General features: G+C 45.1%; 1 protein-coding gene across 1 annotated transcript in view; it reads left to right on the top strand.

Annotated features, from left to right (window-relative positions):
• Window positions 1-17,020, top strand: part of ANKRD13C (ankyrin repeat domain 13C) — a 93,279-nt gene that overhangs the window by 57,719 nt on the left and 18,540 nt on the right. Inside the window, exon 10 of the mRNA XM_030205930.1 lies at window positions 13,106-13,185. Coding sequence (XP_030061790.1) covers window positions 13,106-13,185 — 80 coding nt within the window. The remainder of the gene's footprint in view (window positions 1-13,105; window positions 13,186-17,020) is intronic.

Here is a 17,020-nt window from a genome sequence, read left to right as displayed (position 1 = left end):
GCAAATCTTTTCTGTCTTCACTCTCAGAATTTATCCTACATACATTTAATATTTGTTTCTATTTTGCTAATAGAGTTTCCTTTTTGTGAAATGATCTTGCAATTAAAATAATTGCTATAGTTTTAGGACACAGTTTAGCTCTATACAAAATCTACTTAAAGGATGAATAGCCAGGGTGCTTGAAATACAAGTGCTGTCACTGATTCATAAAACATGACATCAGTAGTATACTGCACACAATCTAAACGTATCCTTCCTTGCAGCAGATGAATCCAGGAACTAGTGGGTTAAGTCCGCCTACCAGCAGGTGGAGGTAGAGTAACCATGTCTCTCTCTGTCACGATTACTTATCAAGCTCAATATAACAATTCAAAATGAATGATCACAAATTGACAGAAGCCTGTTTTAACACAGACTGCTCTTTCATGATAAACCAGTTAGATATGGCAAGTTCATGGTGTAAATGGTAGCTGAAGAAATGTAATATTTAGAAAATCCAATTACTGGCACATGTTTGCTGTTCAGTGCATTGAAGTATCTTTCACAGTGGGGCTAGCTTTAATAAAAAAAACTGCATGTCTGTCTAAATGAACATGGTGTGTGTTAATGTTTAACAGATGCATTTTAATTTTAGGAAAGAGTGGGGAATTTTTTGGCTGATTTTTATTTGGTGAATGGACTTGTACTAGAATCACGGAAACGAAGAGAACATCTCAGTGAGGAGGACATCCTTCGAAATAAGGCTATTGTGGAAAGGCAGTGATGCCAGACGGCCAGCTCCTTCCTCAGTCAGTATGTCTGTATCTCAGCAGGTGGTGGACGGCTTTTCTCCAGCTCCTGGGCCCAAGGCCTCTGAGGGTGCTCCTGGGCCGGTGGCCAGTTTGAGCCGGGGGGGGGGGGGGGCCCGACTGGTGGTGTCCCCTTTGGCAGCATACTCAGTTGCTGGGTCCCTGCTGCACCTCAAATTCCCTCTAAACAGGCTTTTACTGTTCGTTTCCTTCCCTGTTTGTTTCTGCCTCCTCACTAAAAAAAAAAACAAAAAAAAAGACGTTGTTTACAGCTGAACCCGTGTCGGCGGTGCTACTCCTAAACCCGTAAGAGCTATCAGCTTGGAGTTTTTGGCTCCCATGGAGGTTACATTGAATATCATCTGGAAGGCGCACCAGGACCTAACGGTGGTAGTAAATAATTTTGCTTCAGATATAATCTTATTAGTGAACCACATGGATAATCTAATCGAATCCTTTGAGAATGAAAAATTGATACAGCAAATGAAGTTCTATAGGAATAGGAAATGGTTAAGATTTTGAAAATGTTAATAGACCAGAAAATTTAGAACAAAATATTAATATCGAGATTGTTGTTTTCCCAGAGTTCCGGGTATGACTCCTAAAGTTTTTTTTTTCCTCTGAAATGATTCCTCTTAGTATATGAATTCAAAAGGAGTGAGCCAGTAGCAGTTTTGGGCAAAGGTTCTCCGCTGGTAGGGGAGTCGGGGAGGCCGTCAGACACTGTGGGCGGTGGTGCAGGTGCTGTGGCTGTGACCTCCTGCGTTGCGGGGGAGGGGTTTTCGCCAGAGTTTATTTTGCTACTCCATCAGGCATTTTTTGTTGAAAAGGGCCTTGCCCCCCCCCCCCCCCCCCCCCAATGCGACTGTGACAGCTTCGGCCTTTGATACTCTCAGGGGGTCTGGGGGTAACCAAGAAATTTTGGGCTTTCCCCCAGAGGATTTATCCTCCCTTAAAAAACCTAGGCTTTTTTGGGGGTCTGAGGAGGGGTCCTGCATACAGTCGCCTGCAGCTCCCTCCTTGGTGGCTCTCTCAGAGCAGACGGGGGTAGAGGACGTGGAGGACGGTGTCCTCACTGACCAACCGGAGGACTCTTCCGCCATGAGGATTTTCCGTAAGGAGGAGTTGTCCTCCTTTTATCTCAGGCGCTGGAAGCCCTGAATATAGAGGACCCTGAGGTTGCAGCTTCTCAGGCGGTCAACCCCAAGATGGCTAGTACCAGATGACCTTCTAAGGCCTTTCCGGTAATGAAGCTATTAAAGAGTTGATTTCGGTCTGGGGGTAACCAAGAGATTTTGGATTTTTCCTCAATTTCTCCTCCCTTATAAAGCCTAGGCTTTCTTTAGGGTCTGAGGAGGGGTCCTGCATATAGTCGCCTGCAGCTTCCTCCGTGGTGGCTCTCTTGGAGCAGACGGGGGTAGAGGACGTGGAGGACGGTGTCCTCACTGACCATCCGGAGGACTCTTTCCCCGTGAGGATTTTCCATAAGGAGGAGTTGTCCTCCTTTATCTCTTAGGCGCTGGAAGCCCTGAATATAGAGGACCCTGAGGTTCCGGCTTCTCGGGTGGTCAACCCCAAGATGGCTAGTACCAGATGACCTTCTAAGGCCTTTCCAGTACATGAAACTATTGAAGAGTTGATTTCGGCCCAGTGGGCGGATCCGGATGGGGGGGCTGAAAGTAGCCAGGGCTATGGCCAGGCTGTATCCAGTTTCAGCGGACCATTTAGAGCAGTTTGCTTTACCTAGGGTGGATGCCCTGGTGACGGCGGTCACTAAGAAGACTACTCTTCCAGTGGAAGGTGGTGTGGCACTTAAGGATATGCAAGACAGAAGGCTAGAGGCCTCTTTAAAATGTGCCTTTGAGGTGGCCGTTTTGACACGTCAAGCTTCTGTTTGTAGTTCTTATACGGCTAGAGCTTGTCTCAGTTGGCTACATTCTGTCATGGATTCGATTTCGGAGTCTGATATGCCGGGAACTCCTCAGATGTTGCTGATGGATATTGGGCTGGCGTACTTGGCGGATGCCTTATATGATTTGGTCCGTGCTTCGGCCAAACTCATGGCCTTGACCGTTTCCTCTCGGCGTCTTCTATGTCTCCGTCATTGGGCCACAGATATGGCCTCTAAGCAACGGCTCATTAAATTGCCTTTCCGAGGGAAATTGCTTTTGGGGAAGACCTAGAAAAGATTGTTAAAGATTTGGGGGATTCCAAATCTCAGCGTCTTCCGGAGAATAGACTCAAGTCTACTTCCAGGCAGGGAGCCTTGAGGTCACGTTTCAAAGAGACGCGACGGTATCGCCCAGGGCGGTCCACCACAGCCTTTCAGGGTCCTTGTTTTGGGCAGCGTTCTTCCTTTCGCAGTGAGAAGCATCCGGCTGGACCCCCCTCTCATCAGGGGACTCCTTCTCAGGCCTCCCTATGATGGGGCGCAGGTCTACTCGGGAGGAGAGCAAGATCGGTGGTCGGCTTTCTCTGTTTCTTCCAGAGTGGGCCAGAATTACTTCGGACCAGTGGGTCCTCGATGTGGTGCGAGAAGGTTACAAGCTAGAATTCTGTCCCGTCACAGACTTTTTTCTGGAGTCCCGCTGTTATTGCGGGCCAGGAGGACAGCGGTTCTGCAGTGTTTACGAGACCTGCTAAAGATAGGGGCTATCGTGCCTATTCCTCCTCTTGAAAGGTGCACAGGTCAGTACTCCACCTTCTTTGTGGTTCCAAAGAAGGGAGGGGCTTTTCGGCCTATTCTCAATCTCAGAAAAGTAAACCAGTTTTTGTGGGTTCGTCACTTCCGCATGGAGGCATTAAGGGCAGTTATTGCTGCTGTTCAACCAGGCAAGATTTTGACGGTTCTCGATTTGAGGGAAGCTTACCTTCACATTCCCATTTGACAGCCCCATCAGAGATTTCTCAGATTTGCGGTGCTGGGTCAGCACTTCCAGTTTCGGGCCCGTCCTTTCAGAATGGCCACTGCCCCAGGTACTTTTTCCAAGGTCATGGTGGTGGTGGCAGCGTCCTTCGGAAGGAGGGGATTCGAGTGCATCCATATCTCGACGACTGGCTGATTCGGGCGACAACAGCAGAGGAGAGTCGAGTGATCACCGACTGAGTGATTGCGGTGTTGCAATCCTTAGGTTGGGTGGTCAATATGGACAAGAGTCATCTGGTTCCTACTCAGAGACTGGAGTATCTTGGAGTGCAATTTGATACGAAGCGGGGGAAGGTGTTTCTCCCCGAGGGGCGAAGGATCAAATTGCTTTCTCAGGTACAGACCTTATTGAGTCGTCGCACTCCCCGAGTGTTGGGACTGTGTTCAGCTCTTCTGTTCCATGACGGTGACCTTGGAGGTCATTCCATGGGCAAGGGCTCACATGCGGCCTCTTCAGAATTTCCTTTTGAGCAGATGGTCGCCGATGTTGCTGGATTATCAACGACGCCTTCCTTGGTCGAGCCGGGCCAGGTACAGTCTCACGTGATGGCTCCGGTCAGCCAATTTGCAGAAGGGTGTTTCTCTGGCGTCTCCCAATTGGGTGGTAGTTTTGACGGATGCCAGCCTTGCAGGCTGGGGAGCCCATTGTCTTCATCGAGTAGCCCAGGGATCGTGGACCCCTCTCAAAGCGAATTGGCTGATAAATCGTCTGGCGTTGCGAGCAGTCGTGAATGCGCTGCGGAGTTTTCAGGACCCTCTGCAGGGGCAGGCGGTTCGTGTATTCTCGGACAACACCACGATGGTGGCCTACATCAATCGGCAGGGGGGCACTCGCAGTGGAAGCGTCTCGTCTTCTAGTATGGGCGGAAGCGCATGTTCAGAGTCTGTCGGCAGCGCACATTGCGGGTCAAGACAGTGTTCAAGTGGATTTTCTCAGCTGGGCTCTTTTGGATGCAGCGGAATGGATTCTGTCGGACTCGGCTTTTCGACTGATCTGTCAACGTTGGGGAAGACCGGTAATGGATTTCATGGCCATGGCTTGCAATGCCAAAGTTCCCCAGTTCTTCAGCTGCAAACGGCAGCCAGGATCCGCAGGATTGGACGCACTTCTCCAGCCATAGCAGTAACAACAACTACTGTATGTTTTTCCTCCATGGTCTCTGATAGGGAGAGTTCTTTGCTACATAGGGGGGCATCGCGGGCTGGTCGTTCTAGTGGCCATAGACTGGCCCCGACGGCCGTGGTATGCAGATCTTGTTCGAGCACTCTCAGAGGCACCGTTGCAACTTCCGGTGACTCCTGATCTGCTGCATCAAGGGCCAGTTCAGATGGAAAATCCCTCCTGCTTTGGTCTCACAGCCTGGCTATTGAGAGGCAACAGTTGAGGAAGAAGGGATTTTCAGGACCAGTCATTGCTACTCTTTTGGGGGCACAGAAGCAGTCTACTTCAGCAGCGTACGCACGAGTGTGGAAAGCTTTCTCGGTGTGGTGTGCTTTGCGTGCTGAATTGCCTTTTCGGTCGGACATTCCAGTTATTTTGGAGTTCCTTCAGGATGGTCTTCAAAAGGGATTGGCATATAATTCCCTTCGAGTGCAGGTGGCCGCGCTAGCTTGTTTTAGAGGCAAACTGGACAGTTCCTCTTTAGCAGCTCACTCTGATGTGGTCCGTTTCCTACACGGGGCTCTTCGGCTTCGGCCTCATCTGCGGCAGCCGTGCCCGGCGTGGCGTTTGAATGCGGTACTGCGAGCCCTCCGGGCCCCACCGTTTGAGCCGTTGAATAAGGTTTCTGAGAAGGATCTAACACTTAAGACAGTGTTTTTGGTGGCCATTGCTAGGAGGATTTCTGAAATTCAGACTTTGACTTCCAGAGATCCTTTTTTGCAGTTTTCTGAAGCAAGGGTGCCGTTGTTTCTACCTAAAGTGGTTTCCATGTCAATGAGGCGGTTTATCTTCCGTCTTTTCGAAGAGAGGATTATCTGGGGGATTTTGCCTCGCTACGTTTCCTGGACGTGCGGAGAGCCTTGTTTCGGTACTTGCAGATCTCTGAGTTTCAACGCTCTGATCATCTCTTTGTGCTCTTGTCGGGATCGAAAAGAGGTGAGGCGGCTTCTAAGGCTTCCGTTGCTTGCTGGATTAGGGAAGCCATTGGAGCGGCGTATCCAGTGGCCCTGAAGGCGCATTCTACTCGGGCACAGGCAGCTTCTTGGGTGGAGGCCTCTGCCTTATCTCTGGAAGAGATTTGTCGGGTGGCTACTTGGGCGTCCCGTCATACTTTTGCGAAGTATTACAGGCTAGATGTGTCTGCTCTGGAGGATGCGAGTTTTTGGGCAGGAGTGTTGGCGCGGGGAGCGTTGGCTTCCCACCCTACTTAAGGAATGCTTTGGTAGATCCCACTAGTTCCTGGATTCATCTGCTGCAAGTGACAAGGAAGGTAAAATTATGGCTTACCTGATAATTTTCTTTCCTTTAACGCAGTGGATGAATCCAGGATCACTCCCTAGATCAGCCAACGTTTTTTTTTCATTTTCCGCGCAGTGTGGATATTTTTTCCTTCCGGGTTCTCTTTTGCAGAGTTCAGACAGATATGGGAACACGGAAAGGATTCCGATTTCTGGATCAAGTTGCCGTTATTTCGAAGTTCTTATTTGGTTCTCTGTTTTTCATAGTGAGGATGGTTTCTGGTTGTTATTTGTTTCCTATTTTTGGCCTTGGCAAATGCTTACGAATGACATACTGACTGAGGAAGGAGCTTGGCCGTCTGGCATCACTGCCTTTAGTTTGTATATCTCTATCTCCACCTGCTGGTAGGCGGACTTAACCCACTAGTTCCTGGATTCATGTGCTGCGTTAAAGGAAAGAAAATTATCAGGCAAGACATAATTTTACCATCTGTTCTAGTCCACAGAGTATTCAAAGCATAAGCTAAACCCCCAAAATAAGTGCAGTACTCTAGTCGTGTACAACAAATTTGCATACAGGTACAAGTCCCTATCCCAGAGAGCTTACATAAGGCAATAGGAGATAAATGATTTGTCTACAGTTTTAGCAAGCGTTGACAGAAGCAAGGTATGAACCCAGGCCTCCTGGTTCCCATTCTCTACATTGTAGAGGTTACTTTTTAATTAAATTTTGTGTATTTTTCAGAGGTTGTCTATGTATTTTTTGATATATTTCTTTGCCACATTTTATATGTATATGTGCATGTATTTATCATATAATTTTATTTGTATATGTATATGTGCAGTTTTTAATTTTTAATTATATTTTTTTAACTTATTGTTTAGACTCCTGAAGCAGGCCTGTGGCCGAAACACGGTACTGTGTCGAGTCTGTGAATAAAGTGGTACTTCGTATACCAGTATCCTGTTTCCCTGGAGTCATTGGTCCACTTCCCACTTTCCCTTATCTATCTCTCTCTTCTCCTCCATGTACACATGCAGTCAGTAATTCCTTCTTCATTGCATGAGTGTCACCACTACTCATCCAGGGAAGGAATCACCGCCATCCTTCACTTCTCTAGTAACACTCTTCATATAACCAGTAACAGCCTCTTCAGTAATTGAATCCCATGATAAGTAAATAAAGGACAATGGTTAGGATTTACTTCCCAGACAGCAAAAGATCGGTGTTTTGACAGCATATGCATTACTTCAACTAGCATGCAGTGATTTTCTCCAAAAATGTATAGTATGAAGTAAACTATTTCTTAGCTTGTGGTGATAGTTCTGCATTGTTTTCATACATCATAATATATACGGTTCACTTTTCGTAGCTTGATTTGTATCATACTAGTAAAAAAGGCCCGTTTCTGGAGCGAATGAAACGGGCGCTAGCAAGGTTTTCCTGGGAGTGTGTATGTTTGAGAGAGAGAGAGAGAGAGCCAGAGTGAATGTGCGGGTGTGTGACAGAGTGAGACTGTGTGACAGTGTGTGTGTGAGAATGAGAGTGTGTGACAGGGCCCCCTCCCCTGTTCCTAATGCCCCTCACCCCGTTCCCTCCCCTCCTTTTCCTCTTCCTTCCCACACTTTGGGTTCCTTAAGGCTTTCAAAAGTCTGTTTACCCCCGTGGCCCTAACGCCCAGTATCCGGATACCCCACCGCTTTACTCCTCACCCCTCCCCCAAGATGCAATACTTTCACGTCCTTCATTTTTTTTTTTTTAAAGTGTCCTATCTACCCTGTGTACAAATGCCCGGCATTCAGATTGTGTTCCTCTCGTAAATTTTAATTTCTTTCATTCATTCAGAACTTGCCCCCCCCCCCCCCCCCCCCCCCGAACACTTTTGGTTCCTTCAGTCTTTTAAAACTGTCCTCTCAACCCTGTGTCCTAATGGCCAGCACTCAGATTGTTTTGCTTTGCCAAATTGTCTGTCACTGAGGTCAGTGCTTGCCTGCCTAGCAGCCCACTTCCGGCAGGCACGGTCCCAAGCACATCCTGTTGGAGGTGAGAATTATTATATAGAATGAGGGTTTTGTGTGATCTGACAAACTGGTTTCTTATAGAATTAGGTTTAATTTAAAAAAAAAAAAAAAAGGAAGCATCATATGCGTTATAGAAAATTTCTAATGTTCTTACTGTTTTACTAGCCATATTGTATCATTTTACAAAAACATACTTCTCAGCTGTTACACTTGACATTCAGTAAAGCTCTTAATTGCCTTAGACCAAAGGGAGCACCCAGCTTCAGCACAGTGTTTTAAGTTACACCTGACATGGGGTCAGATTGTATAAAGTAGTGTGTGGTCCATTCCTTATTCACTGTGGGCCAGTCTCATCTGCTAAACTAATTTGTGAGACTCCTATGCTCAGAAACTCGAGGTATGGTGGGTTGGCTGCTGAGAGACCTTTTTTAAAAAGCATAATAACTTTGGCAATATTGTTAGGGACAACAGAGCATGGATACTGCTTCTTGGCCTCTACACTTTCTGAAATAGTGTGCATCACTTTGCATTTGTCCACATAAAATTTCATCTGCCATTTGGATACCCAGTCTTCATTTTCCTAAGGTCTTCCTGCAATTTTTTTACAACCCGCATGTGTTTTGGCAACTTTGAATAGTTTTGTCATCTGCAAATTTAATCACCTCACTTGTCATTCCAATTTCCTGATCATTTATAAATATGTTAAATAGCACCAGTACCAGTACAGATAGTAACATAGTACTCTACTAGTCACCCTCCTCAATTGAAAAACTTGTTGTAGAATGTGGTAAAAGCAGTTATCTTAGCAGGGCTTAAAAACGGTTTGGCTACTTTCCTAAAAGAAAAGTCCATAAGCTATTATTAAGATGGACTTGAGAAAATCCATTGCTTATTTCTAGGATAAACAGCATAAAATGTATTCTACTCTCTTGAGTTTTGCTAGGTACTTGTAACCTGGGTTGGCCACTGTTGGAAACAGGATACTGGGCTTGATGGACCTTCGGTTGTAATAATATAATATTCTCCACCAATTAAATATAATGTACAAAGTAAAAAATAATAATAAGATGTAAGAAAAAGGGGAATGAACTATTTGCTGAATTACATTAACCTGCACTGTAAGGTTTAAGGACACGCTCAGAACATAAAGAAAACATGTATTTAACTTTAAAATGTTTATTTACAATACAGGTAATGTAATAATATTAAAGAGAGGCAGTTTTTAGGGATCTTTCGCAAGGGAAATGTGCTTCAGAAGGTTATAAAGTCTGAATTATAAATTAGGCTGGATTAATGGTAACTCACTTTGATGGAGGCTGCTAGTTGGAGTGATGGAGTTCCTTGCTGGAAAAGAAGTCTTTTTGTTGTAGAGTTGTTGCTGGAGCCTGGAGAGTCTTTGCTTGGATGTGTGTGAAATCCAAAAAGGTCCAGCAGAGAGGCAAGACAGCAGGGCCAGAGAGAAGAGCGAAAGAGCCAAGAGAGCAAACTGAAAATGTTCCACGCTTTTTATAATCTCTTGTTGGACCATAGGCTGAAGTCAGGTGGGATGCACTCAATCCAATGAAAACTCAGGGATAGCTGAAAACTGGTTTCATCTCGTTTTGAGATGGAGCATGGTAACTGGTCACATGTTTTAATGACATCATAAGAGTTTCTGTCTGGCCATCTGCTGGTAGTGACAGGATTAGGCTTTCTTTTGTTAGATTAGATAGGTAGATGGGCTTTCAGTCTCTGAGTCATTTGTCTGAGAATAGGCGAGTTTCACTGTCTTTTGTTAACGCCAGGCTCTTTGCTGTCAATATTCAGATTTTTGTTCTTTGGAGATGTGTTGATTGACTTTGTGTTCACCTGGCTAGCCTTTGTTAAGGGAGGGTGATGGTCAGACCAATTTATCTGATACTGTTCCAATAAGTCTTTGCAGCTGTATATTTTATAGATATATATGTATCTGATTCCAGCAAAATCAATAACTCTGACAATTAAACTCATATCATGCTACACATTAAGTTCTAAGTTCTGGAACAATCTAGAGTATAGAATCGAGAACTCATATCATGCCACACGGTCTGTCCCAGTATGGCAAACGCATATGTTCTTATGTTTTAAGACTCCAGAGGAAATTGGAGAGTCATGGGATAAGAGGTAGTTTTCTACTGAGGATCAAAAACTGGTTAAAAGATTAGAAAACAGAGAGTAGGGTTAAATGGTCAGTATTCCAAATGGAGAAGGGTAGATAGTGGGGTTTCGTAGGGGTCTGTGCTGGGACTGCTGCTTTTTAACATATGTATAAATGATCTAGAGATGGGAGTAGCTAGTGAGGTAATTAAATTTGCTTATGACACAAAGTTATTCAAAGATCTTAAAATCACAAGACGATTGTGAAAAATTACAAGAGGACCTTACGAGACTGGGAGACTGGGCATCCAAATGGTAGATGACGTTTAATGTGAGCACGTGCAAAGTGATGCATTTGGGAAAGAGGAACCCGAACTATATAGCTACATAATGCAAGGTTCCACATTAGGCGTCACCGACCAAGTAAAGGATTTAGGAATCATCGTTGATGATACTCTGCTGCCGCAGCACACTAATCAAAAGTTTCAAAGAAAGTAAATATCTTGGTACTATTAGGAAAGGAATGGAAAATTAAAACAAGTATGTTATAATGCCTTTGTATCGCTCCAGAGTGTGACTGCACCTTGAGTACTATGTGCAATTCTGGTTGCCGCATCTCAAAAAAGATATAGTGGAATTAGAAAAGGTACAGAGAAGGGCAACGAAAACGATAAAGGGGATGGGACAACTTTCCTATGAGGAAAGGCTGAAATGGCTTGGGCTATTCAGCTTGGAGAAAAGACTGCTGAGGGGCGATATGATAGAGGTACTGAGCGGAGTGGGATGGGTAGGCGTGAATTGCTTATTTACTCTTTCCAAAAATACTAGGACTAGGGGGCATGCAATGAAGCTACAAAATAGTACATTTTAAAACGAATTGGAGAAAATATTTCTTCACTCAACATGTAATTAAACTCTGTTGCCTGAGAATGTGGTAAAAGCAGTTAGCTTAGCGGAGTTTAAAAAAGGTTTGGCTAACTTCCTAAAAGAAAAGTCCATAAGCCATTATTAAGATGGACTTGGGAAAATTCACTGCTTATTTCTGGGATAAGCAGCATAAAATGTTTTGTTTTGGGATCTTGCCAGATACTTGTGACCTGGATTATTGGCCACTGTTGGAAACAGGATACTGGGCTTGATGTACCATATGGCTTATCCAGTCTGCCCATCCATACCATCTACTATCCCTTCATCTCCCTTAGAGATCGTATGTACTTGTCCCAAGTATCCTTGAATTTAGGTAGTCATCATCTCTATTACTTCCACCAGGAGACCAATCCACGTATTTACCACCCTCTCCATGAAGAAGTATTTTCTTAGGTTACTCCTGAGTCTGTCCCCTTTCACCTTTATCCTATGCACCCTCATTCCAGAGCTTCCTTCCGATTGAGAGACTTGTCTCCTCTGCATTTATGCCACAGAGGTATTTAAATGTCTCATATCTCCCTTCTACTTTTCTGTCACCATGTGGTTTATGACAAAGACCGCTGGCCATTTTAGTAGCCACCCTTTGTACAGACTCCACATTGTTTATCATTTTTTGAAGGTGCGGTCTCTAGAGTTGTACACAATACTCCTAAATGAGGTCTCACCAGACACCTATACAGAGGCATCATCTCCTTTTATCTGCTGGTCATTCCTCTTCCTGTGCATCCAAGCATCCTTCTGGCTTTCGCTGTCACCTTTTCTAGTTGTTTGGCCACCTTTTTACATACAATCACACCCAAGTCCCGTTCTTCTTTTGTGCACAGATGTACTTCAGCCCCTAAACTGAATCCACTCCTTTGGGTTTTTGTAGCCTAAATGCATGACCCTGCATTTTTTGACATTTTTTAAGCATTGAATCTGAGCTGCCAAATTCTGGTCCATTCTTCAAGCTTTGCTGAGTCTCCCCCCTTATGTTATCCACACCATCAGGGGTGTCCGACCTGTTGCAGATTTTAGTATCACATGGCAGCTGAATGCAGGTTATTTAGTGGTTATGTCAATATGTTTTTGTTTCACCCTGACCCTTGTTACTGGGTGGTTTAAACTAATTTATTGATATTGCTTGTCAATTCCTTCTGTTATCTACCCCCCCCCCCCCCACCCCCCCCCCCCCCCCCCCCCCCCCCCCCCCCCCCACCGGTTCATGTTTTTTGTGCATTGTTTTTGATTTTGGTGTGGGTTCTTTATTTTTTTTAACCTTCAGTATTGTATTTTAGCTTTGTTCTTTTTCTAGGAAACCACTCTGTTCTTGTATGGAGAGCAATATATAAAGTGATTTTGAATAAAACATTCTGATAAAGTTCAAATAGAGTAGATAGTCCTCTGTTGGTGTTCTCTAATTGTACTGACTTGACCTATAGAGAGCTAGGATGCACTTGGGTTAAGGCATGTGGAAAAGAGCTTTATGCCCTGGCTGACTTTATGTATTGATAGTCTGCCTAAAGATTTCATTTATTCAAGGTTGTTTTTATCATCTGCAAAACTAAAATGAGGCAGTATGAACCCTGAAAAGGAAATTAAATACAGTTTTTTTTTTCATGAGTTTGTAGCCAGCTACTTTTTAAACAGCTCCACCTCTGCGTTCTAGCATGCAATGCTCTGATAAGCTCAAGAGAATATTGGAGCTTCCAGCAAGGTTGAGCCAAGAATTCTATTGGCCGTTATCAATATCTGTATTGGAGAGAATTTTCTAACATCTATTTTCTCTTTTCCAGCACCACACACCCACCCACTGGTGCAGGCATGTTTCAATTTGGCTGACTTCTGAGCCTTGAAGTGTTTCATAGTGCTTTTCCTGATACTGAACGGTTTTGCAGCATAAAGTGAAAAATATGCTCATTTTCTTTCTTTCTTTTATTTTTTTCAGCCTGTGAGAAGACAGTCACTGACTCCCCCTTCACCCAATACAATTACCTGGGAAGAATACACCTCTGCTGAAAATGGAAAGTATGTATCTGTATGGTGTCTATCTGTAGCTTCATGTCTTGGTTTTTACTTATTTAATAGAACGGTAAGTCTGCACTCATTAAAAATAAGCTGATCTAGTTGTGTGTTTTATGAAATGGCTCTCCTTCCCGCAGAGCTATGGAGGTGGAGTTACTCAATAAAAATGTACAGGTTCTGACTCTACTTTTAAATAAAAACTTACATTGTATTGCGTGTTTTCATTTGACATTTGATATATTTTTTTTGTTCAATGTCAAATATATTTTGTGGTCTTAGTCCTAATTTTGTACATAAAAAAGTCCTATGTTTCTGTAATGAAATTTCTTAGATTTATTATATGCACTAGGAGTTGGAGTCAAAGGTTTGGTGTATTGACTCCACAGCCCTGCCTTCCTGTAATCTATTCAAAATAGCTTTGTTTTAGGTTTGTATTGCAGTTCATATTGCAGACCTGGTTCTTACATAAAACCTGTATGATGTCTGACATCCCTTGCATATATGGCTGTGGCATTTTCCCATGAGGTGTCCCATGACTTGCTGCTACCAAAATAGTTTTGATTTTGACATCGGACAGCATGCAGTAATTTGGCCTGTCCTCTCTTTAGTAGTGAGAAATGCGTCACTGTCATGTAACCTAATAGCATGCATGGAACAGACTGCTCAGTGATGGCAGAAGTCATGTGGATAATGAAAGTCTTTTTCCAGTACCTCGTGTTTTAAGAATGTTAGTATGTTAGCTGGCCTAGTGGATCAGTACTAATGCAACTTGTTGCTATGTGGGGAAACCTAAGTTCAAGATCCAAGCCTATCTTCTTCTCCTCTAGGTGGTTGAGAATAAACACTGTACAGTCCCTATTCACGGTCCCTGAAGAAAAGGTCTGTGATCACAATGGTGACATCTATTGGCCAGCCTCAGGGTGCAAGTATACCTGTTTGCAGAAAGATGTTATCTGTGCCCTTAGTTGAGGATTGTTGCTGTACTTGCTAAGCTGAGCAAGAGATATTTTTGGTAGAACCTCTGCATAGTTCTGAATGAAGATTTTTATTGTGCCTTTTTCAGTAGTAGCTCAAAGTGAGTTATTTTTAAGTACAGTTGGTATTTTTCTATAGAGGGCCTACAATCTAAATTTGTCCCTTAGGCAGTGGAAGGTTAACTGAATAGCCCAAACTCCCAAGGCATGTTTTTGGGATTTGAAGCCTGTCTTCTTGGGCAAGTCACTTAACCCTCCATTGCCTCAGGGATAAACTTAGATTGCCTCTCTGGGGACAGGAAAGTAGTGCCTTCACCTAAATATAGCTCACCTTGAGTTACTACTAAGAAAGATGTGAGCAAAATCCCTTCCTTCCTTGGTTCTCAGCCTGCTACTCTAACCACTAGGCTACTTCAGCTAGGTAGAGGCTAGATCCATTTCTGCCCATCACCCTTTACAAAAGGGATATGCCATTTATGATAGGTGTGTGCAACCTCCAGACTGCTGGCATCACTCGTCAACTTCCTCAACATTCAGCCCACAGTGAGGCCTGTTCTCTTCCTCCCACTCCTCTAGGTTCCCCACTGAATAAAACTGTACACTAATGCAGCCCATTATCTGCAAGACTCCACTCCCTCCCCCAAATCATTCACTTACAAGGTTGCTTAAAAGGACTGCAAAAAGATGATAATGCAAGTTTATGTTAACGCCCGCTAAATAAAAAGGAGCCAGTATTCAAAACTTATGTAGTTAGCATCAGATAGTTTTCCTTAAACATCCCTGTGACATGTACAACAACTTTTAGCTGTGTAAACCACTATAGAACCAAAATTTATCCATCTAAAATGGGACAGGATTTTGGGTAGGCCAGGAACCAGACCCAGAAGTTATATGGATGGTGATCGTATTCAGCCACTATCTGTATAACTTGTGCATTCAGCACAGAAAGCGAATGCTACATACCTGTAGAAGGTATTCTCCAAGGACAGCAGGCTGATTGTTCTCACTGATGGGTGACGTCCACGGCAGCCCCTCCAATTGGAATCTTCACTAGCAAAGTCCTTTGCTAGCCCTCGTGCGCCGATGCGCACCGCGCATGCGCGGCCGTCTTCCCGCCCGAAACCGGCTTGTGCCGGCCAGTCTCATATGTAGCAAGACAAAGACCAGGGAAGACACAACTCCAAAGGGGAGGCGGGCGGGTTTTGTGAGAACAATCAGCCTGCTGTCCTCGGAGAATACCTTCTACAGGTATGTAGCATTCGCTTTCTCCGAGGACAAGCAGGCTGCTTGTTCTCACTGATGGGGTATCCCTAGCCCCCAGGCTCACTCAAAACAACAACCATGGTCAATTGGGCCTCGCAACGGCGAGGACATAACTGAGATTGACCTAAAAAATTTACCAACTAACTGAGAGTGCAGCCTGGAACAGAACAAACAGGGCCCTCGGGGGGTGGAGTTGGATCCTAAAGCCCAAACAGGTTCTGAAGTACTGACTGCCCGAACCGACTGTCGTGTCGGGTATCCTGCTGCAGGCAGTAATGGGATGTGAATGTGTGGACAGATGACCACGTCGCAGCTTTGCAAATCTCTTCAATAGTGGCTGACTTCAAGTGGGCTACCGACGCTGCCATGGCTCTAACATTATGAGCCGTGACATGACCCTCAAGAGCCAGCCCAGCCTGGGCGTAAGTGAAGGAAATGCAATCTGCTAGCCAATTGGATATGGTGTGTTTTCCTACAGCCACTCCCCTCCTGTTGGGATCAAAAGAAACAAACAATTGGGCGGACTGTCTGTTGGGCTGTGTCCGCTCCAAATAGAAGGCCAATGCTCTCTTGCAGTCCAATGTGTGCAGCTGACGTTCAGCAGGGCAGGAATGAGGACGGGGAAAGAATGTTGGCAAGACAATTGACTGGTTCAGATGGAACTCCGACACAACCTTTGGCAGAAACTTAGGGTGAGTGCGGAGGACTACTCTGTTATGATGAAATTTGGTGTAAGGGGCCTGGGCTACAGGGCCTGAAGCTCACTGACTCTACGAGCTGAAGTAACTGCCACCAAGAAAATGACCTTCCAGGTCAAGTACTTCAGATGGCAGGAGTTCAGCGGCTCAAAAGGAGGTTTCATCAGCTGGGTGAGAACGACATTGAGATCCCATGACACTGTAGGAGGCTTGACAGGGGGCTTTGACAAAAGCAAACCTCTCATGAAGCGAACAACTAAAGGCTGTCCTGAGATCGGCTTACCTTCCACACGGTAATGGTATGCACTGATTGCACTAAGGTGAACCCTTACAGAGTTGGTCTTAAGACCAGACTCAGACAAGTGCAGAAGGTATTCAAGCAGGGTCTGTGTAGGACAAGAGCGAGGATCTAGGGCCTTGCTGTCACACCAGACGGCAAACCTCCTCCACAGAAAGAAGTAACTCCTCTTAGTAGAATCTTTCCTGGAAGCAAGCAAGATACGGGAGACACCCTCTGAGGCAAAATCTACGCTCTCAACATCCAGGCCGTGAGAGCCAGGGACCGGAGGCTGGGATGCAGAAGCGCCCCTTTGTCCTGTGTGATGAGGGTCGGAAAACACTCCAATCTCCACGGTTCTTCGGAGGACAACTCCAGAAGAAGGGGGAACCAGATCTGACCCGGCCAAAAAGGAGCAATCAGAATCATGGTGCCTCGGTCTTGCTTGAGTTTCAACAAAGTCTTCCCCACCAGAGGTATGGGAGGATAAGCATACAGCAGACCCTCCCCCCAGTCCAGGAGGAAGGCATTCGATGCCAGTCTGCCGTGGGCCTGAAGCCTGGAACAGAACTGAGGGACTTTGTGGTTGGCTCGAGATGCGAAGAGATCCACCAAGGGGGTGCCCC

The sequence above is a fragment of the Microcaecilia unicolor genome, chromosome 6 (assembly GCF_901765095.1).
Source record: "Microcaecilia unicolor chromosome 6, aMicUni1.1, whole genome shotgun sequence".
In the NCBI taxonomy this organism is placed as follows: Eukaryota; Metazoa; Chordata; class Amphibia; order Gymnophiona; family Siphonopidae; genus Microcaecilia; species Microcaecilia unicolor.
The sequence above is the reverse complement of the archived record's forward strand: the minus strand, read 5'-3'. Positions and strand labels throughout refer to the sequence as shown.